We start from the raw sequence: 22269 nt of genomic DNA, 5'->3' as shown, positions 1-22269 counted from the left end.
TCCCCCAAAACGCCAGCTATGCAAGCAAGGGTGGGAGCCGGGGTCAGGGACGCGGAGCCGGTGGCCTGGCAGCTCTGCGACAGGCGCGTTTTCATAAGCACGAGATTCCGAGCTCACAACCAAGCTGGAAGCAAGGCAAGGGAGCCGACTGTCCTTGGCTGCGGGAACAGAGCACGAAAGCAGGTGCATGGCGCTCCGTACTGACCGGCTCGCAGGCCTTGGCAGGTGCAGACCAAGTGGGCTGAGCGGGGAGCAGGGGGGCAAGGCAGACAGGGCTGCTGCGAACCATGCCGGGGAGGTCGGGGACGTTTCATCTGGGGAGGAGAAGACCCTGGCAAGTCCAACCGGGGAGGCTAGCGGGTGAGGCTGCTGACCCTTACCACAGGACAGCCAGAAGGACAAGGAGGTACGGGGGGGAAAGAGGAAGCCACTGAAGCCTGGTCCCCAGCCCAGGCCACCGACAGGCTGAGGCTCAGCGTCTAAGGGGAAGGCCAGCTGCACTCCAGGCAGGCCTCGGCTCTCGGGCCCTGGGAAGGCAGGGCAGGGAAGAACAAGAGCCAGGAGGGGGCCTGGCCAGCCAGCCAGGAAGGCTGCATCGTGGCAGGGGTGCATCGGACGGCACGCCAGGCCCCAAGTCACACAGCTACTGCTGTCCTGAACATGCCCGGCCTCCTCTTGCGGCTGGCCTTGGACCCAAGGGGAGGACCCCAGGGAAACTAGAAGGAAGGGGCTTCTAACAGGCAGAGGGGACCCGTGGAGCTGAGCAGAGGCTGGGGTCCCTGCTCGAGGGGCGGCCGGGGCAGAGGGACAAGGAGCTGCTGCCTGGTCTATTCTGGTCACCATCCACCTGGGCTCTGCCATGGTGACCTGTGCCCATTTTTGGACAGTCCTCCTGGCTCAGCCCAAATTCCGGGCTGCCTTTGGGCCCTGTGGGAGCGGAGACAGGAGACACGGTCCATGGCTGGAGCTCTGTCCCCGAGGCGCTGAGGCTTCACAGGGCTGGGCAGGGCTGACCCGGCTCCGGCCCTCCCCCTCCCCGCCACAGAACGCGGGGCCTGTCGCTCGCCTCTAGGCCTCAGGTGGCTTCCCCCACCCAGGGACGGTAACAGAACCCACCTCCCGGCACCGTGAGGAGGCCTTCCTGCGGTCCCAGGGGCACAGCCGGCACACACGAGATCAGCAAGCAGAGGGGACGCCACAGGCATCTGTGACATTACAAACCACTTTCCCGATCTAACCTGGGGGTCAGGGCACGGCAGGGCCGTGAGTGGGGACAGGGGAGGCAGGTTCATGTCTGCGCACGCCAAGCTGGTGGGAGCGGGGGCCTTGGGGGGGCGCCCACGCCCATGGGCCATGGTGGCGTAAGGTTACATAGGAAAAGACAAAGCCAGCTCTGGGGGTGGACGGCGGGGTCAGCTGCACCGTCGTGTGCGGGACTCACGGACGAGGCTGTCCACTCTGTAAAAATGTCGGAGGTTGTGTTCTGTGTGGTTCACCACATGCTGAAGGGACAGACTCACGATGGGGCCACGGACCACAGCCCTGGCACCCCACCACCACCCCCCAGGCCGGTGTCTGTACCACGGTCAGGGCAAGAGGGCTCTGCTCGACTCAGCTGTCCTGACTTCTTTAATTCAGAGATAAACCAGGCCCGGCTCGTCTTCTCCAATGACTGGGTGTTGGAGAATTCGACCAGTGGTGATTTTACCATCTTTTTTCTGGGGACACTAGAACACTCACAATCTTCTCGGCGGTCCAACGGCATGACAACCGTCCAGAACACGAGACACTCCCCCAATCCACGGAGAGCTGGCTGTCTTTAGAATCATGGCATCCCCACGATGTCCCACGCAGTGACCAGCACAGCAGGGACAGCCACGGGGCAGCTAGAAGAAGACACAGGCCAGGGAACCTTGGGGGCCCAGTAGCAATGACAGTAGCAATGATGACACTAAATGGGACAGATTAACCCTGGGAAAGGGCGGCCCACACAGGCCCACAGGGACACGAAATGTGCCGTGTCGCTGGGCACTGGGCCCCGGGGCCTTGGGCAATTGGACGTCCATCCTCAGAGAAGGCGACCGGGAGTTGGCACTGGGAAGGGAGGCCGGTCACTGACTCTAATTGTCCTAAAAGCTTTTAGATGTCGGGCCGGTTCCTAGTTGTAAGAGACGTACCAGGAGTCCCTTCAGACTCTAAGATGTTCGAGCCAAAGAACGGTCTGCGATGTTCCCCGTCTCAGGTTGGAGGCTGTTCGGGCGAGAGTTAGCTCCCTTCCTGGACAGAGGCCAGGGGGGCCGGAGAAGGGCAAGGCCACCCGGATAGCCCCACACAGAGACAGGGCCCCACGAGGGTTCAAAGGCAGAGGACACCCCCTCCGTGTCAGGCTCCCGGAGGGCCCCACGAGGGGCCTCGTCAGGGCCCCACGAGGGTTCCCGGAGCTAAGGAAGCTTCTGGAGGAGCCGGCGAGAGGCCTCTGCTGGAGTCACCGAAGCTCTGCCAGGGCCACAGTTTCGAACCTGCTGACAGACACTGCACGCGCCCTGTTGAGGCACCGAGACAGAGCAACATTTCTAGGTGACATGACAGAAAGTCAGTAGCGGTGTCTGAGACAACACAGGCGGGCCCCGTGGGCTCCGGGAGGGCCACAGGGCAGGGAAGCCCTCTTTGGGGCAGGAAGGGTTAAACCCAAAGGTTTAAAGATTTAGCAAATAAACCTAAAATGTCACATGGAGACTGCCAGGCCAGTGTGGTCACCATGGCAATCAGTGGCCGGCGGCACAGGGTTGAGGAGGGACCAGTGACGGTGGTTGGGAAGGACGCCCCACAGGGCTGGCGGGCTCACAGACCCAGGCCCCGAGCCACGCAGCCGCAGAGGCCAGAACAGGGCTGTGGCCACGGGGCCAGTTGGCCACACAGAGGCTCCTGGCTCTCCTGGATGAGGGGGAGGCGTCCGCCTGCCTACCCTCATTCCTTTCCTTGTTCTCACTGGACACCTGCTCTGGGAGGCGCTCCGGCTCCGGGACACAACAGTGAGTCACGTCGTCCCCTCTGCACGGACTCACCGCAGGGAGCGGGTGCCGGCACTAAACGGGGCGACACTTGACGGAGGGGTCGGAGCCAGCGACAACCTAGCTCCTCACCCACGGTCCAGGGTGGCGGGGGGCAGTCCTGGAGGTCTCGGAGTCTCAGGGAGTGCCTGGGCCACTGGCCCATCTTGGAGCCAGTGAAGGCAAGTGAAATCCATCAGCCAGCCAGCCAGAGACACCCACCCCTAGGAAATGTCCCCCAGAGGCCTTCGAGGACAGAGACCACAACGCACTGTGGTTAGGCGCCCGCCGTGTCCCCTGGAGGACAGACATGCCTCCCTTCTCTTCGTTTGCCGCTGCCCTGAATGCTCCAGGCCGGTCTCTGCTCCCGATGAACATGGGACTCACCCAAAGCCTCATCTCCCTGCGACCTTGCCCTCTGTGACCACACAGAGTCACACATATCTCATGTGATGGCACTTCTTAGGCTGGTCCCTGTGTGTCAAGGTCTAGGACAAGCGGCCTCCAAAGGCAGGGAATGGCCTGAATTATTTCTGGATTCCCAGCATCTGACCAGGTAGTCCTGGGAGTTGGGGGTGAGTTCAGGGGGGGCCTTCTTCCACCGAGAGAGTGAGGGTGAGGGTCTGGAGCCAGACTTCGCCTGGACTGTCCTCCTGTTCCCCAGCGGGAGATACCACCAACTCATCCTGCATGGGGCCTCGAAGCATCTGGGCCAGGAAGGCCTCCCGCAGCCCAGAGGGCGGTGTCCCTGCACGGCCTGTGACACACACAGGAGGGCGCTCAGGCCTGTGGTCCTGACACGCCACGGGAGGCGAGCTCCTCTGTGAGGGGACATTCTCTTGAACATAATGTATGTCCTACAATTTGAAGCCGAGAGCTTACTGGCATTTAATGGAAACACCCGCTGAGACACACTTGCCAGATCCCAAGTGTCCCACCGCACAGGTCTGTGTCCCGACCCAGCAGCTGGAGGCCCCATCTCGCCCCCGTCCTTGTGTTCCTCGGGTCCAAAGCAGGCTAGAAGCCTCTGGAAGGTCTGGAGGAGATCGCACCCCCAAGCAAGAGTGGCGGCCTCAGTCCTTGGACTTCGGACGGGACCCGCAACCACGGGCAGAGTAACCGCCTCTGAGGCTCCAGCGCACGCCGGGCTGGACGCGTGAATTTTCTGCCCCTGCTCTGGGCCCTGCAGCTTCCCGCCCTGTGGCTTCACCAAGGCTCTGCCCCTCCCTCCAGAATGGGGGAGCTGCCCCCCACCCCGGCCCCAGACTCCCAGCCGGGGCACCTCCTCCCCGGGGCGGAAAGCCCCCCCCACTCAGCTTCTCCCACCCCCCTTCCTGCAGGCTCCTCCCCACGAGAGCAAGCCCCCGACCCCTGCCGGCTCCTGGACCAGAACGCTGCCCATCATTTCCTCCCGTCCCGACTGGCCCCTTCCTGGCAGCGGACCGACACACGCAGTCCCTGTAGAAGCGGACCAGACACCCGTCCCTTAGCAGTGCGTCCAGCTGCCACTCCGGCTTCCTGCAACCCAACAAGTTAGCTCCGAGACTCGTCTCACTCCGCCACTGCCCTGCGACTGCCCTGCCCAGTGGAGGAGGGGCACAGGGACCCTGCCCCGGCCCAAAGCCCATGACCCATGTCCCCAGCAACTCGACCTCCTCGACCTCCGGGTCTCCTCGGGCCTCCCTGACGGTTCCTTCTCCTCGGGGGGTCTGCCGTGTCCCTCCTCTCAAGCACCGCCCCCGCTCCCCGCACTGGGGGCCTCTGCAGCCCAGGCCTGGAGACAGCTGTGTTCCTCCCTGCCCTCCCCTGCCAGACCTCAGACTCCGCAAACAGACCTGGTGATCACGCCCACCTCCAGCTCCTGGCTCCTCCTGGGGCTTCAGTCTGAATGGCACTGCCAGCCCCTGAGCTACCTGAGCCGCAGGAAGACTCCTCCCCCGCTGCAGACAGCACCTCCATCCCAGCCGGTGACCAAGTCTGGGCAGTTTCTCTGCTCGACTCCTCATGCACAGTCCTTCCTGCCCTGGCTCTCGTCTTGCCGGGTTAGGTCATCACCAAGCGGGGCACACAGCTTCCCGCTGGGGCTCCGTCCTCCCTGGATCCACGTCCTCTCGCCGACGACCTTGTCCTGGAGACAGCGGGGCGCGCTGCTGTTTCCCTCTCCAGGCCTTGGTTTGTTTTGCACAAACTCTAACACACGACAACCCTTCGTTGTGGACACTATTATCAGCCCCATTTTGCAGAAAGGAAATCAGCTAAGAGGGGTTAAGTAACTCCCTTAAGGCCACCAGAGACACGACAATGTGACAAAGAGCCTGATTGAACCCACACCCGGCTGCCCCACTGTCCCCATTCCCTGCGACCCTCCGCCTGCCTTCCGGGTGGAGCCAGAGACCGTAGCGGGAGCCATGGCTTCGCTCAAGGGCGGTCACGACTTCGGGAGCAAAGGTGATTGCGGGGTTCCCAGCGCCGACACTGGGCTCCTGTGCCAGATGCGGCACAGCGTGGACCCCACTGCGTGGGAGGCCAGTGCGAGAGCGGGGACAAGAAGGAGTCTGGTGCGTGGGCGCCAGTGGCCTCTAACGGCAGCGCTGCAGCCCCAGGGCGGGGACAGGCGCTGCGGGGGGCTGGGGGGTGATGCCGGACCGGCCGGGGCTCCCCCAGGGAGAGCGCTATTGTCGGAGTTTTGGTAAATAAATGAAACGCCTTGTTTTCATGTGTGCACATCTTTCCTGGCCTGAGGTTACAGATGCCTGAGGCTCTGAACGCTCCCTGCCCCCGAAAGCCAAGCAGAAGAACCTGAGGAGAAATGGGGCAGCCGTCTTCCAACGACAGAGCTGCCCTGTGGGAGCCCCAGGCCCCCACTCCCCCTGCTCGGGGCCGAACAGATGTTCCCGCAAGGCCCTCTTCCCCCCGGTGGAGAGCAGACTTTCCAAGAACCCGCGCGGCCCATCACGGAGAGCCACCCTTCGCCAGCAGAGAGCCCCCTCGGTGGGCCTTCCAAGCCCGAGGCTCCATGACAGGGAGCCAGAGTTGGGTTAAGAGCTACCCGGTTCCAGAATTCTCCCTCGAAGACACAAGCCATCCGGACTGACAGGAGGGGAACGAGTCCAGGAGGCACCCCAGCCTCCCACGCGCCAGGGCCAGGTCCGGATGCGAATGTCCAGGGCAGGGCGGGCCGTGCCCACAGGGTCATGTGTCCGAGCCACGTCCCCCGCAGCTGGTGCGGCCAACGGACGTGGTGGGCGCCCTTCACACAGGCCCCTAGCCCTGCCCCTCTGAGGAGCCGGGCCACACGCCCTGCTTCCTGTGGCCCAGAGGCCTCCCCGCACTGCCTCACCCCTGCAGTGTTCCCAGCGCTGCCCTCCCCCAGCGGCTGCTGCGCCCAGACCTAAACCAGAGCAATACAGAAGGAGGACGCTTAGGGTCCCGTTTAACAGATGGGGACACCGAAGCCCAAGACCACAGGCCGAGGAAGAGTCCCACGTGCTCGGAATCTAGGGCCCTTTCACTCAGACGCCACAGACCCCTGCTCTGTCAGCCACCATGGGCCCCTGGACAGGCAAAGACTCGTGACATCACCATCCCTAAGTCTGGGGAGAAAGACCCAGACAGGCAACTGCAGTGTGGTCGGGCAGGGTGCGTCCTCGGGAGCCCGCAGGAGCCGGCTGCCTCCGTGCCGACTGCCGGGACCCAAACCCGCCCGCGTCCCTCGGGCACGAGAAGGTCCAGCCCCACGCACAAATCATTTCACTGGAAAGGCAAGGGGACAGAGGGAGCCAGGGACTGGTGACTCCCCTTGTGACCTGGCGGGTGGGCCCGGGACCACGGGGCACAGCTCTGGCGGCTGAGAGCCCAGGCAATCCGGGCCGAGGCGGGGCCGCAGGGGGGAGGGTCATCCACCTGGGGGGGGGCACAGAAAGAGGTCACAGGAAGACCAGCAGCTTCCAGTTCATAAACACCTACCCTGGACTCCACTGGTACCCCCCTCAGGGTCCAGCAAAGTGGGTAAGGGTACACCCATACCTCACATGGGGAAACTGAGGCCCAAGAAGCTGTCACTGAACCCAGGTCATGCAGGCCGAGGTGTCCGAGCCAGGACTCAGTGCCACCGGTTTCAATTTGTTTCTCCAAACTGTGAGGTCCAGGCCGAAATAAGTGCCCAGAACAGCGTCCCCCTACTGCCCGTAATTTGGGCAAAGCGGAGAGGGCGCCGAGTGAGCCGTGGGCCCTGGGCCGGGCTGGGCTGGGCCAGCGCTGAGGCCGTGGCTGCAGCCCGAGCTGGGAACACAGACCCCACAGGAATCAGAGGATGGGGCGTCTGGAGTGGGAACCGCAGCGTAGGGCAGAGGCTGCTGCCTGCTCCCCGCCCCCCTCCCTCAAGCGGGGGTCCCCGTTGAGCTCCGGGATTCTGGCTTTCCTCTTGGGCCTGGGTGATACCTGCCACACAGGCCAGGTCGATAGGTAGCAAATGGCCTCCCTCCAGATGACAACGCGGTTCAGAGGGGTCAAGGGAATCCCTGGGCCCCACAGCTGGTTTGGGCCAGGGGAGAACCTGGGCCCTCCGGCCTGTTGTGGCCTCTGCGGGGGGCTGACTGGACAGCGGTCAGGGTCAAAGGCCCCCAGCTCCACGCAGCTCCGAGCCCCTGACAGACCGTGGTGGTGTGCAGACGCAGCCCTAGTGCACACGTTCTGTCTGAGCGCCTGTGAGCCCGGAGAGGTGCGGCTTCCAGACCTGTGTCCTCGGGTCATCCACAGCCGGGAGCCCGGCCAGCCAACCCGGGGCCACGGACACCTCTGAGAGCATCTGCCCGAGCAGCCGGCCCCATCTGAGAAGCCCCACAACAACAGGGACGAGATTTGCATGGCGTTTCCGGCTCACAGAGCACTCCTTGTCCTGTCCTCTGCAAAAGGTGTTCCAGACAGACGGAGAAAGGTCATGGCTGGCCAAGGACTCGCTGTGGGACGAGGTCCCAGCCGGGACTCAGCCCAGGTTTTCTGACGGTGAGCTCTGGTCTTTGTCCGTCTGTCGCCCGCAGCCCAGATGTGGAGCTGGCGGCGCTCCCCCAGCCCTGGGACGGGGATCCTGTCCAGACTCCCATGCATGAGAGGAAAAGCATCTGGAGTTCTAGAACGACCCAGCCTGCAGCGGAGGGGCCTGGCGGCGGGGGCCGGGGTCCTGAGAAGTTGCTGCAGATTTCCTCAGTCCTGCCTCCGGCGCCGGCCCAGAGAGGCTGCCTGTCTCCGGCCTGGATGTGCACCCAGAGGCCCAACCGGTACTTCTCTGGGGGCCGAGTCACTTCTGAGCAGTGAGAAACAGCGGCCCCTTACCCACATCAGACTCGCATTCCACTGAGAAAGCGACATCCCCCCAGCCTTCAGGGTCCAGCGGCATAAAGGCCACACCACTGAGACACGCAGAGTGCTGCTGGAATCTGGGGCCGTGCACGTGTGCACATGCGTGTGTGTGCGTGTATGGGGACATGGGATGGGGTTGACTCGGTCGGGTCGGGAGGTTGGTGGTTCAAGCCCTGGAACTGTCCGGCAAGAGACAGAAAAAGTACGGGGCTCTCACACTGCCTGGTGAGGGTCCTGACCGGGGCAGCCTCCCAGATCTGAGGCCATGTTTGCCTCTGGGATCCCCAAATGAAGATGCCGTCACAAGCGTTCTGAAGGCCCAGGGCAACCCCAGTTCCCTCTCTCGTGAGGGTCCAACCTGGAAGGGAAGGGCCCTGATGTCCCGACGCCCTCGGGGCGGGGGGAGGCGGCACGTACCTGGACCTCCCGCGTGTGGTAGGCAATGATCAGGCCCAGGAGGATGACGGTGGACAGACTGATAAGGCATTTCAGGGCCAACGAAAACATGGAGTCCTGCGGGAGAAACGGAAAGAGAATTAGGACAGTCAGGAAGGAGCCAGCCACGGGGCTCTGCAAAGGGAGAGGGGCTCAGGGGCCCGGCCCAGGGGTCCCTCGGGATGAGCATCCCCCCTCCCAGCCTCAAGCCTGTTTCCATTCCTGGGGCTCAGTTCGCAGGCGTTTGGAAGTCTGCCTCGGTGCGCCTAAGTCGTGCGATCATGACTCCTGCTTGCCCTGCTTTTCACAGTCAGGGAGTCAGTCTCTGGGCCAGCCTGGGCCTCCCTCCCCTCTGAGCCTGAACCAGAGGACTCCTGGGCTCCTTCCGGCTCTGACCACGCGGGGTGTCCGCGTGAATTAGAATGTCCTGCAGGTGTTCTCCCCACCAGGTGAGGTCAGGAGCAGGGAGGGAGGCACGGGTGGCAGAGGGGCTGCTGGGGAGCCAAGACGGGTCTCCCTGCAGGGGGTGGGGCAGGCCGGGGTGGGCCCCTGTGTTCACTGCCTCTTCCAGCGCCGGGCCACACAGGCTCGGACACGGCCCCTTGCCAGCTGTGTGACCTCACGCTGTCCGCTCCTCCTCGCTCTGCCCCAACGGTCCCCTGTGTCGGTTGGGGGTAACGTGAGACCCTGCCTCCCAGGGCCGCTGGGAAGAACAAGGCATGTTTGGAGATGTAAAGTCTCCAGACCTGTGCCCAGCAGGGTCAGCTGGCCAGGCTGGGGCGCAGCGCCCTGCTGGACATTGGGAAGCCAGGAGGTAGGGACGACCCCGGTCCCCCGGGAAGATGGGGACACCACCTGAGCAGAGCAGCCGGTGGGCCAGGCAGCAGGTCCGAGGGCTCAGTCCTGAGACGCGCAGCCTGGCAGCAACGGCCCCGCGCCCGCGGCCAGCGGCTCTACGAGGCAGCTTCTGCTGTGCAAGGCGGCGGCACATGGCTGCTCTCATCCGTGCTCACAATGGCCTTTGGCCTCTGTCCCAACTGGACGTTACAGGAGGCGGCTCCAGGGGTGAGTGGCTTGGGCCCGGGCTCAAAGCCAAGGTTTCTGACTCGCACCCAGAGCCCTGCCCTCAGACTCCCGGCCCTTTTGCAATGAGAAACAAGCGGGAGCGAGGTGGGACCCACGGGAGCAGATCCGAAGGGCAGCCCTGGTCGTGGAGGCGTCTCCCAGCTAGGAGACGGTGAACGGCCAAGTGAGGCCCCACAGGGCTGGGGAGGGCACCACGGCCGGAGGGGACAGACCACCCTGGACGCGCTCAAAGGCAGAGGGACAGCGGCTCGGGTCTGCAGGGTTAGGTGGTGGCGTCCAGCTGGGCAAGCTCGGGGGTCGGAGAGGCCCCGGACCCGCGGTGGCCCCGTGCTCCCCAGCCCACCCCCCGCAGGCCGAGACAGCAGGAAGCTCTCCCTGGGTCTGTCGCCCCCCTGCAGGCATCTGGTACAGTGGCTGGCTGGGCCCCGCTTTGTGCTGGGGACCCGAGGAGAATGAACGCAACCGTGCCTTCCCTCCTGCCTCCTCCCTCGGACGGTTCAGCCCTTCTCACTGCTGGAGCCCTGCGGGACTAGGGGGTGATCAGCCGGAAGCTTCCGCCGATCTGGTCTTGCACAGGCCCCAGTCTGGGCGCCGCGCAGGCTCCCCAACCAGGAGCCCTCCATCCACACTGCCCCGAGGACCGTCTACACCTCAGCCAGCTTCCACGGAGGCTCTGTGGTCCACACCGCAGTGCAGAGCTGGCGGCCGCTGGCTCTGTGCACACACATGGACAGGGCCTCAGGACGCCCTGGGGAGGGTTCCCATCTCTGAGAGCAGGACTGGGTGCTGGAAACACCACCCAAGCCTCGAGGTCCGACCTACTGAGGGCTGAACACAGCCCTGACCCGGCCGCTTCGGGACGAGGCGATCATCCCGACAGGGACAACGGGGCCAGCTCTGCCTGCTCGTGAGCCGGAAACGGCCTGAGCTTCTCCCTCCAAGGGCTCAGAAGGCTTCTGGGGAGCGTCACGCCTCCCCTGGGAAGGCCTCGGGATCAGCTGCACATTTCAACATCTAATTTATTTCTTTTGGCAGAAATGAACTAAAATCTGAATCCGAGTCTATTCCCATCATTTTTAGAGGACCGCCCCTCTGGGCCTCTTCCTTTTGTTCTAGAACTCAAAGCCCTCACATGCGAGGCGCCTTCCACCCGCTCCTTGGTTCTGGTCAGCTCCAGCCCCACGGGGGACGAGCTTTGTCCCGGAGCCGCGGGACCCTCTCCTCCCTGCAGACCCCGGCATTCTCTGCCACGTGTCCATGAAAAATAAACTCTCAACACTTTTTAGTAGCTGGAAAACATGCCAAAGTCTGGCTGGACTAGAAATGTGGTCCAGTTGCTAAAACGTGGAATTTCTGTCTTGTCTTTGCTGCCTCAACTTGAGCGAAGCTTGAAATCGATACCGTTCTTGGGGGGCAGTCGTGGGCAAGTCAGCTGCGCCCACCCCATAGGGCACCGGCCACTCGCTTTGCCCCACAGGCTCCCACCAGACGGGCCGAGGGGCTGCTAGGCTGGGAGGGGGTCCCCACGAGTGCCAGCCCTCTCCTCGGCGTCTCGGGGCTCTTGACGACGGAGCGGTGACCCCAGCACAGAGGAACACGGAGAAACATCCCTGCAGATGAATCCTTTTAAAAGCCATTTATTCTTAAATGCCCAGCGCTGTCAGAGTGGTCACGTACATTCGAGAGTGGCCAGCGATGGGCCACCAGGTAGCCACTTAAAACCATTTCTGTCAAGAGTACGTGAAGAGGAAAAGCCTGTGATACCCGGTGAAAAACCCTGACACCAAAGCCGCATAGATGGTCCTTCCCCTTATTTTTAATTGTTTCACTTTTTTTAACCTGAAAACGACTGAGACTACAGCATCGCACGATACAGAGCGTCGGGGCGCACGGGCCGTCGCGAGCCACCCTGCAGCCAGCCGGGGGGAGCCTGCCGCCCCGAGAGCGCCGCGCACAACAGGGGCTTGACGAGTGCTTCTGGAACTTTGCCCTCCGCCCACCGCGCGCCGGGTGCCCCCACAGACCAGGCCATGACATCTCCGTTGTGTCGAGAGTCAGGAGACAAGGTGACTTCGCCAAGGTCACACAACTAGCCCAGATTTCAGCCATCGACCGGACTTTCCACAGACCGGTCCTCCCCGCTGCCCGAGACCGCTCCGCCGTCCTCACGGAGACTGATGACAGCCACCCATCGGCCACCCATCGGGGCTTCAGACGAGACTTCGGGGGGAGGGGCGCCGCCTTCCCGTGGGGGGCCCCTACCCACCGGCGAGCCCTCCACACGCTGTGACCTTTTGCCGAGGACTCCGGCTGGCCCACGGCACTGCGGAGGGTGGGGGACTGTGTGTCCCCCGTCTCTGCCCAGCCTCGTGGCCTCCAAACACGGGGCACGATGGTAGTGGCGACGGCAGATCTTCCCAGAGACGCTGGAGTCCTAAATGTGTTTGACTGTTTGCGACACTTGAAAACAAGCGAAAATTGGAGTCCCGGGGGACGGACCTGAGGCTCACCAAGGGAAGAGCGTGCAGGGGACCCCCCAGCCGAGCAGACGCCCCCCAAGCGTGCGTGCGTGTTCCTGCGTCGGTGGTCGCCCCGTGGTTTCTGTCACCAGCCAGGACCCCGGGGCGGGGGACGTCATCTAACACTGGCATGTGCCGGACGAAGCTCTGCACGCCTCCCTCCACCCCGGAAACCGTAGCTGCAGAAAGGTTCTCGTCTAGAAGGTCACCTTTCCCTCAGCCTCACGGAGAGGCTGTAAACCGACGGCCGCTCGGCGCCGGCGTGACCTCCAGCTCTGGACCGGCTGTCCCGGTCAGACACGCTCCGGAACGCGGCGCACGTCGAAACCAGCCCTGGGGCGCAGGAAGCCTGGGTTCCTGGGTGCCGCGCTCTGCACCCCTGCCCCTCCCTCGGCTCTCCCGCCCCTGCCCCAGGACCTCTCCTTCTGCCCACTCTCCGTCCTTCATGGCGGTGCCCCGCGGGGCTCCTGGCCAAGCTCAGGCCCCTCCGTCCGGCCCCGGCGCACCTCCCGGGACAGCGACTCGAGGCTGCGACAGGCACCACGACGCTCCCCCGCACCGGCTGTCTGCGGGGCCCAAACATTCCTTCACTCCTCCGTCCACCCTGCAAGTGTTTCCTGAGCGCTCAGCCATGGCCAGGCCCTGCGCCGGGCACCTGTAAAACGCCAGGGGCTCCCCATCCCTCCACCCCAACCCGCTGAGCCGGGATCCCACCAGGCCGGGGACGGGGCAGGTGGGGAGGGCCCAGAGAAGCCGGGCTAGGATGCTCAGAAACAGGCAAGAAGCCCAGGGGGACGGAAGAGGCCTGCAGGCGGCCCTCTCGGTGACAAGGGGCCCTTGACCCTGACCCTGACCCTGACCCTACGCCCTGCAGGTGAGTGAGGAGTGCTGAGAGCACCTTCCCCACGGAGAGGCTCTGAGCCGGCTCGCTCCCCCACCGAGTCTGGGGCACCTGAGGGATGTTCCCGAGGGGCACAGAGCTGAGGCTGCGCCAGCCACCCTCACCTCCGGCCCAGATGCCAGCAGCGACTCCGTGAGCTGACGGGGGCCAGGAGCGGGGGCCAGGAGCGGGGCCCGGACCCGCAACCAACGGGAGACAGCGTCTCACCCTGTCCTCAGTCCTTGGGGCATTCTGGCTCTGTTTCAGGGAGCTCTGCTCCCGGCCCAGATGCGATGTGCCCAGAACACCCACCCGCCCACTGGTGCCCCACATCCTCCCTGAGCGCACCTCCGTGGGGTGGCCCACAGCCACGGCCACAGGAGCCCAACAGCCCACCGCTGCGAGCTGGCCTGCGCGCCCCAGAAGGATGGGGTCTCCCTTCATGCACTCCTAGGGTGTCGCCAGGCACACCGTAGGTCAACAAAGACGAGCCAAGTGTTAACTCTGAATGGAGACAGCCACTTGCGTCCTGACTTTGCAGACACAGCCAGGTGCTGCGACCCCTGCTCTGGACCCTCCAAGCAGCCCACCCTCCAAGTGGGCGTCTCTGGACCGGCCCAGGACGCCCACTCCCTCACTCGCCACCCAAGCAAGGAGGAGGCAGGGCCCCGGGGGAGCCGGAGTCTGGCCCGCGGACGATCCAGGCCCTGCCTTCCTGGTGGCATGGACCTGTCTCACCTGCCCCCCGACAAGGCCCCCTCATTTCACCACGGCCCTCCCGTCCCCTTCCGGCACGACGGACCAGGGGCAGCCTCAGGTCAGGGCTGGGGGAGGGACGCATCCCAACAGGCATGGCCAGGGCTAGCCCAGTGTGGGGAGGGCCGCGGTCCCAAAATAGCACCCACCAGGTCAGGTTGGCCTGGGGCACTTCTCTGTGGCCTCCACTCAGTCATCCCTAGAAGGAGATGGAGCTTGACGTCTGAGGACACCAGGTGCTGAGGAACAAGGACATTCGGGTCTGAGCAGAGGGACCGTGGCGCTTGGTGAAGCCGGCACGACGGCCCAGACACCAGTTAAGAGATGACCCCCCCGGCCCCAGCTCTCCCCTGCCTGATGCCCCAACGAAGGAAAAAGGTCATTTGGGAGATGATGGGACTAAAATCCTGAGTCAGACGGGTCACTCCCAAGGCCACAGACATGACTCCAGTGAGGGAGCCAGTCTTCTCTGTGAGGTCTGAGCCGACGGGGGCCGGCAGGGCGCGTTCTCCAGCCCACACTGGTCCATGGTCCACCTTCCTGCCCACTCACATCACGGGCAAAGGTTCCGTGCGGGTCAGTGCAACGTTCCATCCCACACCTGCCTCGTGCCGGTCCGGCCCCGCACGGGGGGGGTCCTTCCGAAGGCAGCCGACAGCTGGCCCCCAAGGGAAGCCCTCGACAAATGTTTGCTGGGCAGTGGGTGTGTAAGGGTCCGTCCCCACAGCCCCAGGAGGGACCTCCACGCCAAGGCAGAGTGAGACCCGGGGTCAATCCCCCAAGCTCTCCAGGCAGCGCGGGGCCCGAGAGAAGCCACCGGGCCCCAGGAGCCAGGCCCGCTCTAGAACTGAGGGATGTTGGGGCCATGGCTGAGCAGTTGACTCCTGGGTACTGACATCTGAAAAACTTCAGTGATTCTAACATGCAGGACAGGGATGGGAACTGCTGCTCCAGAGGCACAAGACAATTCCAGAAAGCTGGGCACCACCCCAGGCCTCAGGACAAACTGCCAGCCAGGTGTGTGGATCCCCAGAATCTTGGAGTGAAAAGGAAGCTCAAGGGGCACCTGGGGGCCTCCGTCATTGCGCATCTGCCTTCGGCTCAGGTCATGATCTCAGGGTCCTGGGATCGAGCCCCGCATCCGGCTCCCTGCTCGTTGGGAGCCTGCTTCTCCCTCTCCCACTCCCCCTGCCTGTGTTCCCTCTCTCCCTGTGTCTGTGTCAAATAAATAAACAAACTCTTAAATAAATAAATGAATAAATAAACCCTGTTAAAAAAGGAAACTCAAAAGCCATGAAGTTAAATAACACAGGACTCTCTGTGAGAGTCCTGGCATGTGGTCAGTCTACTTGATTACCTCCAGGGACAGGGAACTCACTCCCCATCACTACTTTGGAAGGCTCTGACTTTCTCAAAGACGTGGATTCTGTCTTCTCAGGTGCTCTGCACCCAGTAAAGAAACAAACAAAGCCCCATTTTGACAGTAGTATTGGAGACACCAGCACCGGAGTCCTGGATCAGCAGGACCCTGCCCCAGGCACAGAACGCCACGTCCAGAGGCATCCTTGGAGACCGGCCAGCCACGCAGGTTTCACTCAGTGTGAGGACGCAGTGAGCACAGGCTGGCTCAGCACCCATGCAGCACCAGCCGGGGTCGAAACAAGGCTTAGAACCTGGGTGCTAGCCTGCCCACCCTCTCTTCTCTGCTTTTGAAAATAAAACCACGCTGAATTTTCACACTCTCCATCAGCCGGATCCCTGTCTCGGACATCACCTCCCAGTTTCTCCCCGGGCCGCTGCGTCTCCTTCTCCAGTAAACACTCCTGACGGTCTTCTGCCCGCCCCTGCCCGGGAAATGTGAGAGCCCTTGGCCTGCGGGCACCGCCCCCACTCCCGCCGTGCAAGGTGCACACCCACCACTGCTCCTCTCCGGAGGGGGCTGACGCACACCTGCATCCCAGTTGAGGCTCTGGGGAGCGTCAGTCCCGACAGCCTCAGGGTCCCAAGTCACAGAGAACCACGTGACCTTGCTTTGCCCCAGGCGGGACAGAACCCTGGGGAGGACTGCCTCCTTTCCCATACCCCTGGACAGACAGCACTGCTCCCCTTGCCAAGACCGTGCCCCCACGGTTCTTCCAGCTGGCAGAAGCCCCCGCCTTCTGAAGTGTTCTAGAATGTTTGAACAAATAACCACGCTTCCTCGACGGCTGGCTTCAGAGTCGTTTCATGTGCTCTTGTTTAAGCCCACCGGGACCCAAACCAATAAAACGGAAGGAAATCACTTCGCTTGCGGGAGGTTGTGTGCACACACGGGGCTCCAGCCTGGCCCAGCGCCTCCCACCTGCCCCAGGACGGGCAGCCCGGCTCACAGAGCTGCGGGAGCCCTGGGTCAGCCGATGGCCACGAACCGGGGAGTTCGCCCTCAGATGCAAGTGACTTGAGACGAAAGCTACGCCCCGGGGGAGGAAAGCTCGTGCTGGTCTTGGAGACGCCAGGGGGCTGCGGACCACCCCCGCCCACCCCCGTCCCTCCCTCCCCTCCTCTGCCCACAGTCCCACCTCTCCGGCCGGGGCAGAAGCAACGCTAGGATCTCGGTACTTCCGGCCTCATCCGACGACCCCACTGCCCACTCCCAGCCGGGTGCCCGAGGCAAGCCCGGCCACATGCGCAAAGTGTTCCCTGAGCCTGGCAATGTTTGGGCTGAAAATCTCAAGATCCCCAGGAATCCCACGTGGTGAGAAAACCACGGCGGGGCTGGCTGCACGATGTCTCTGGGGGCTGATCGGAGCGTCCCAGGTAAGAATCAGCCCTGTCCGCACTCCGCCCCCACACCGTGCGCCCCTGTGTGCCCCCGGCCGGGCTGCCAGCAGCAGGACGCTGAGGACAGCACCCCCTCCCCGCTCCCACAGCAGTGTCCCACCCCGGGTGCACAGACTGAGCTGGAGGGGGCCCTCTAGGTCACCTAGCCCCACTCTCCCACTCAGCAAGGAAGTGAGGTGCAGAGAAGGGCTCTCTCCTGATCTGCTCCAGGCCACACACCAGTAGCAAAATACGCTCATCTGGCCCTGAGTCTTCTGAGGCTGGGCTAGCGTTGCCCCCCGTCCCGTCCTGGCCGCCTGACGTCGGGCCCCATCTGAGCCCCCTGCCATCCCTCCAAGGGGCCCCGCCTGGTCTGGGGGCGGCACTTCTCCCGTGGTTAATTCAGAGCAAATCAGGGGGAACAACCCCGACCTACTGTGCGTTCTCCATCTTGTTTTTGCTTAAAAATAGAAGAGCTTAAACACAAACAAAGGGAAATGGTCTGGGAAAAAAAACAGTCAGCATGGAACAATGGGTACTCTGGCCCCGGCCCCGGTCAGCACCGGGAGAACTGCTTTGCAGAAACTCAGCTCCGGGCCTCGTGGCCGCTGGCACAGGCCCCCAGTTGTCTGCAGGTGCTGGACGATGTCGAGGAAGCGACGCAGACCCAACCCAGGCTGTGAATAGGCCACATGGCACTTTCCCGAAGCCCCCTCTCCCACCCGGCACCAAACTCTGGCCCACCCTTGGCCAGAGGCGCCGCCCATTCCAGCAGCGGGCCTCCCGCGAGCCACATCCCCTGCCCCTGTCTGAGCTGGCTCCTCCGCGGGCCCAGAAGAGGCGGACTGGGTGCCTGTCTGTGCAGAGCTTCAAGGCTCTGCCTGGGGTCCCTGGCCTGAGGGTCCCTGGGATGTGGCCCAGCCCCATGCAGCGCGGGTAGGACAGTGTCCACACCCAGGGGAGTCGCGAACCTCAGTTCCTTGGCACGTTTATTTTACCTGCTCCTGTCCTGCAAGAACTTGACGAGCCCGACCTCCTGGCAGGGGCTCACCGCCCCCCCGGAGTGGGCTCACAGCAGAGCCACTCTGCGGCAGGAGCCCAGGGTTCCCGCAGGCGCTGTTCTGGGGACCCTGCCAGCAGGAGCAAACTCCACAAGGATCTCCCAAGTCCCGTGACCTGCCAGACCCCAAGTCTACTCATTGTCCCCCCTTTCCACATAGGATCTCACCAAATCCTCACAACAAGGAGCTGTCTTCCCCACTTGACAAATGGGGAAACTGAGGCACAGAGCGATTGCACTACCTGGTGAGATTCCCAAGGGCAGTGCAGGAGCCTCCTGATTCCAACCTCGGGTGCGGAGGCCCCTGCTCCCTGTGCGTGCGGTCCCTTGGCAGCCACTGGCCTGAAGCCACAGCTGCCGGCTCTCCCCCGCCGGGTCACAGAGCCCTTGACCCCAGCCCGCTGGCCGCCTCCGCGTGGGGCTGACCACAGGGAAGCCAGACCGCAGGCCACAACTGGACCGTCTGCTCCGTCCTCACCCTTAGCACACCGACATAGAGGAAGAGTCCTTTCTTCCCTCTGGAGTTCTCCCGACCAAGAGTGGGCAGAGAGCACCCCACGGTCTGTGCATGGCACGGCCACGCCTCCCAGCAGCCGTGGGCAGCGGGGGGACAGTTTGCACCTGCTGCCTGGCATGATTATTAATACGAATAGTAGCCACGAACATGCTACTCCCCGAAGTCTCCCTGTCCAGACAGAGAATCGAACCATCGTCCCAGACATGGAGCCTCTGTCAGGTCTGGGAGGCCTAAGGGCCCGGCGGCCCATGCCTCCCAGCTTCCACGCCCGCCCTGAGCCGCGGCACGGCGGCATTCCAGGCCGCCATGAGCAGCCCCTCTGCCACGGTCCCGGCCCCCAGGCTTGTGGACAAGCATCATATTCTGGATTAAGCCTCGTTAGTGGACACGGCGTCGCTGCTCCCGCCTTCACGACGACAGTCTGTCACTCCTCCCCGTGTTGGCTCTGTCGTAGGCAACCACGGGCCTAGCGGGCCTTCCCCGCTGACCAGAACTTCTCAGCCCAGAGGACTTGCGGCGATGGTGGAACATCAGGACATGTTCACGACTAGATGGTTGTGTCCCAGACACCAGCGAAGGGTTTCCTGCTTACGAAGCATTTTTTGGGCCTGGTTTTCTAGTTGACTTCTGGGATGTAAGGACAGCCATTCCCAGCTCACAGATGGGAAAACTGACATGTGTCCCAGGGCCACACAGCTCGGGACCCCAAATCTTCTAACACTGTGTTGCCCAAACACTCTTCTTCACAGACCCGTGAATGCGGCCTGCCTGGGGGTTCTCGGGGACGTGCCATTCGAGCTGCAGTGGCCAGACAGCCCGCCCCGGGCTGAGGGGATGGCTTCTGAGGGCACCGGGCGCTGGGCCTGCCGAGGCGTCTGTCCCGCAGACGGTCCTGGACCTGGAGCCTTCCTCACTGACAGGAAGGAAAAGCAAAGACAGAAACTCCAAAAAGAGTATGTCCACACCAGGACGCACCCACACGAGACCCAAGCTCCTCCGCCCAGGGCTGAGCCGGGAGAGCCTGGCCAGTGAGGAGCTAGCAGGACGCCCGCAGCCCCTCGGGGAATTTCTCGGTGTGAGATGGGGGCACCTTCGCTTGAGGAGCTCCTGCCCCAGATGGACGGTGTCCTGTGCTGGGCACAGAACGTGGGCTCAGAGCAGACGGCCGAGGTCCTCCTCCAGCCCTAAGCCTCAGTTTACGGATGGGAAACTGTGCCACCAGGGGGTGGGAGCAGCCCTGGGCACAGCCTGCCAGGGTGGGGCCGAGCCCGCCCGGGGCCTGTCCCTCTGAGGGGTCCTCTCTGGCTGTGGCTGGGACCCATAGCAGGGACCAAGGACGGTCCAGGCACCGGCTGGGTCCCCTCGGCCGTGCCCCCTTGCCCCGGCCACTCCACCGCTGTGCCCCTGTTTCCCAGGGACAGGGTTGGCGACTGTCAGCTCGCAGTTCCAGGTCTGAACCACACTCCGTGCTGGGCCCCCGAGACCCCGCAGCGCCTCGGCTCCCATGGGGGGTCATCCCCGACTCCGAGCTGTCCTAGTTCTGTCCCCGTGACCTGATACTCAGTAAATACTTGACGAGCGAGTAAGTGACAGGAGGGCAGAGCATGAGGAACGACCCCATCACAGGTCCGGCCATCCAGGCTGCGCACGTGGGACTGGCAGGAGGTGGCGGGCGTTGGGGGGAGGTCGGCCTGGAGCCACCGACACTTTGCTCATCCCACAGACTCAACGGATACTCACTTGCCTAGAACACGCTGTTTAAGCCTTTACACGTAACAGCTGTGAGCACAGGCGAGGAAAACCGGAACCCGGGGCAGCCCCCACCCCGGCTCCTCGCCCTGGGAAGCTCTGACCGAGGGAGAAGCGGTTCTCCTGGACGAGAACCTGACCTCCCGCCCACAGCCATCCCGGCACCGCTGGCGAGGGGCTGGGGCCCCGGGCAGGAGCGGACGCCGGGCCCCTGAGCCCCCAGCACAGAGGGCAACATGCAAAGCCTCACCCATTAGCTCAGGGGCAGGACGGCTCGTCCAGACACATGACGTGGCCCCAGCTTCCGGGCCGCCTCCCCAGACCAGCTGCTGGTGTCACCAGGGGCCAGCAGCCGGGACGCCCAGCCGGACGGATGGTCTCGCTGAAGAAGCCCAGCTGGGCCCTGGGCTTGGAGGGAGCCAGAAGGGCGTTCCGCGGGCTGGAAAGGGCCAGGCAGTGCGAGCCATGGGGGTCAGAGGGCACATCCTTCCTGGGGAACTCTGCCTGCTCCCTCCAGCTGCCGCCAGCTGTGCGCGGCGACATCCAGCAGACACGGCTCAGGTGGCCAGAGGTGGACGGACAATGTCCACACTGGGGTCTGGGCCCAAGTCACCCAGCAGCTGGGTCCAGACCCGGACGGTCGCTCCGGAGGCCCGAGCCCTGCACGCCTGGTGGGTCCCCTGAGCAAGGCCCCTGCGTGACGGGGCTCCTGTTGCCCTCCCCGGCCTCACTCACACCACAGACCTTCCCGTTCCAGCCCCACACGTTCCTCGGGTGCCCTCAAGACCCCGCTGTGAGCCTGCGACCCCCAGCAGCGCCCTCTCCCACGTGGCCCCTCCTCTCTGCGTCCCCCCCGGGAGCAAGAGTGGAGGGGCAGACCCCACGAGCCCCGGGGACCCGCTGTCCGTCCTCTCACGGGGTCTTCGTGCCCCCGCCCCTCGCTCAGCGAAAAACTCCATTCCTGTGTGCGGAATTCATTAACGAGGGCGTGCGTGGCCCGTGGGCAGCTCGGACAGGTCTCCTTCCCTTCCTCACAGAGCTGCTCCCCCTGCGGAAGGGCCAGCAGCCTCTGGCCTGGGTAGGTTAGGAGACGCTCTAACCCCCGATTTTCCTCTCCTCTCCCTCCCTCCCCGAGCCTAAGGGTGGCAGCGGCCACCATGACCAGGGCTCAAGGGAGGAGGTATCTGTGCGGGGAAAACCGCAGCGGGGGGGGCCCGGGAGACCTGGGCCTGGGAGACGCGGGCAGTGCCTCAGCCGACCGAGGGGCAGGTCACAGACCGTGATGGCACAGCAGCCGGGTGGGCCTCGGTCGCCTGTGAGGTCACACCCCGCCCCTGCCCTGTCCCCGGCCTGTGCATCCGCATTACGAGAAGCAGCTCCCGTGTTTGGGCAGAGCCGAGAGGCCCCGGAAGGCCCCTCGGGGCTCACAGAGACGCGGTTTGATGGACCATTTCCTTTCGAAATTCTGCTTTCCCCCCTCAAATTAGGAAGAGGGGTCACCCACTGGGCTTCCCCCGACCATCACCAGCTGGTAGGGAAAAAGGTGCCCAAGGGGCAGGAGGGCAGAGGACCTGACCTGTGGGTGGAGGAGAAGCACACGGAGTGGGCGGGCTGAAACCCTGAGAACACAGCAGGGCCCCTGGGCTCAGCCAGGCTCGGCTGTCACGGCCGAGGGGCTCCTGCAGTGTGCCTGGGGCAGACCCTCAGCAGACCATCTGGGTGTTTCCAAAGCAGTCCGGGCCTCCCGAGCGCATTTCCGGGGACCCTAGCCACCAGGGGACTAGTTTCGGGGGTGGAGAGCAGAGGCACAGCGACGGAGTCGGGGAGCCGTATCCAGAGCGGACAGCTGCGCCCGCCCAGAGTCTGGGGACGGTGCTTGGGGAGTCGGGGGTCTCCAGGCTCAGCCTGAGAACCAGGCAGGGGCAGCACCAGAAAGCGGACCTCCCTGTTCTCTGTTTGTCTCTTGTAATTTATCTAGTGTTTCCCAAAAGGTCACTGGGTGGTGATTTCAATATTGTAAAATTTGTAGAGATGCTCTAAAAGAAATGTATAAATTTCAC

General features: G+C 63.7%; 1 protein-coding gene across 4 annotated transcripts in view; it reads right to left on the bottom strand.

Moving 5' to 3' along the window:
* Positions 1-22269, bottom strand: part of KCNN3 (potassium calcium-activated channel subfamily N member 3) — a 125097-nt gene that overhangs the window by 82276 nt on the left and 20552 nt on the right. For 3 of the 4 annotated variants that reach the window (XM_032318168.1, XM_032318167.1, XM_032318172.1), the window contains exon 2: positions 8826-8921. In XM_032318168.1, coding sequence (XP_032174059.1) covers positions 8826-8921 — 96 coding nt within the window. Of the gene's footprint in view, positions 1-8825; positions 8922-20200; positions 20570-22269 lie in introns of those variants that run through there. The other variant, XM_032318170.1, reaches the window with a different exon arrangement.

Source organism: Mustela erminea, chromosome 17 (genome assembly GCF_009829155.1).
Source record: "Mustela erminea isolate mMusErm1 chromosome 17, mMusErm1.Pri, whole genome shotgun sequence".
Lineage (NCBI taxonomy): Eukaryota > Metazoa > Chordata > Mammalia > Carnivora > Mustelidae > Mustela > Mustela erminea.
Note: the sequence above shows the minus strand (reverse complement) of the source record. Positions and strands in the feature narration are given on the sequence as shown.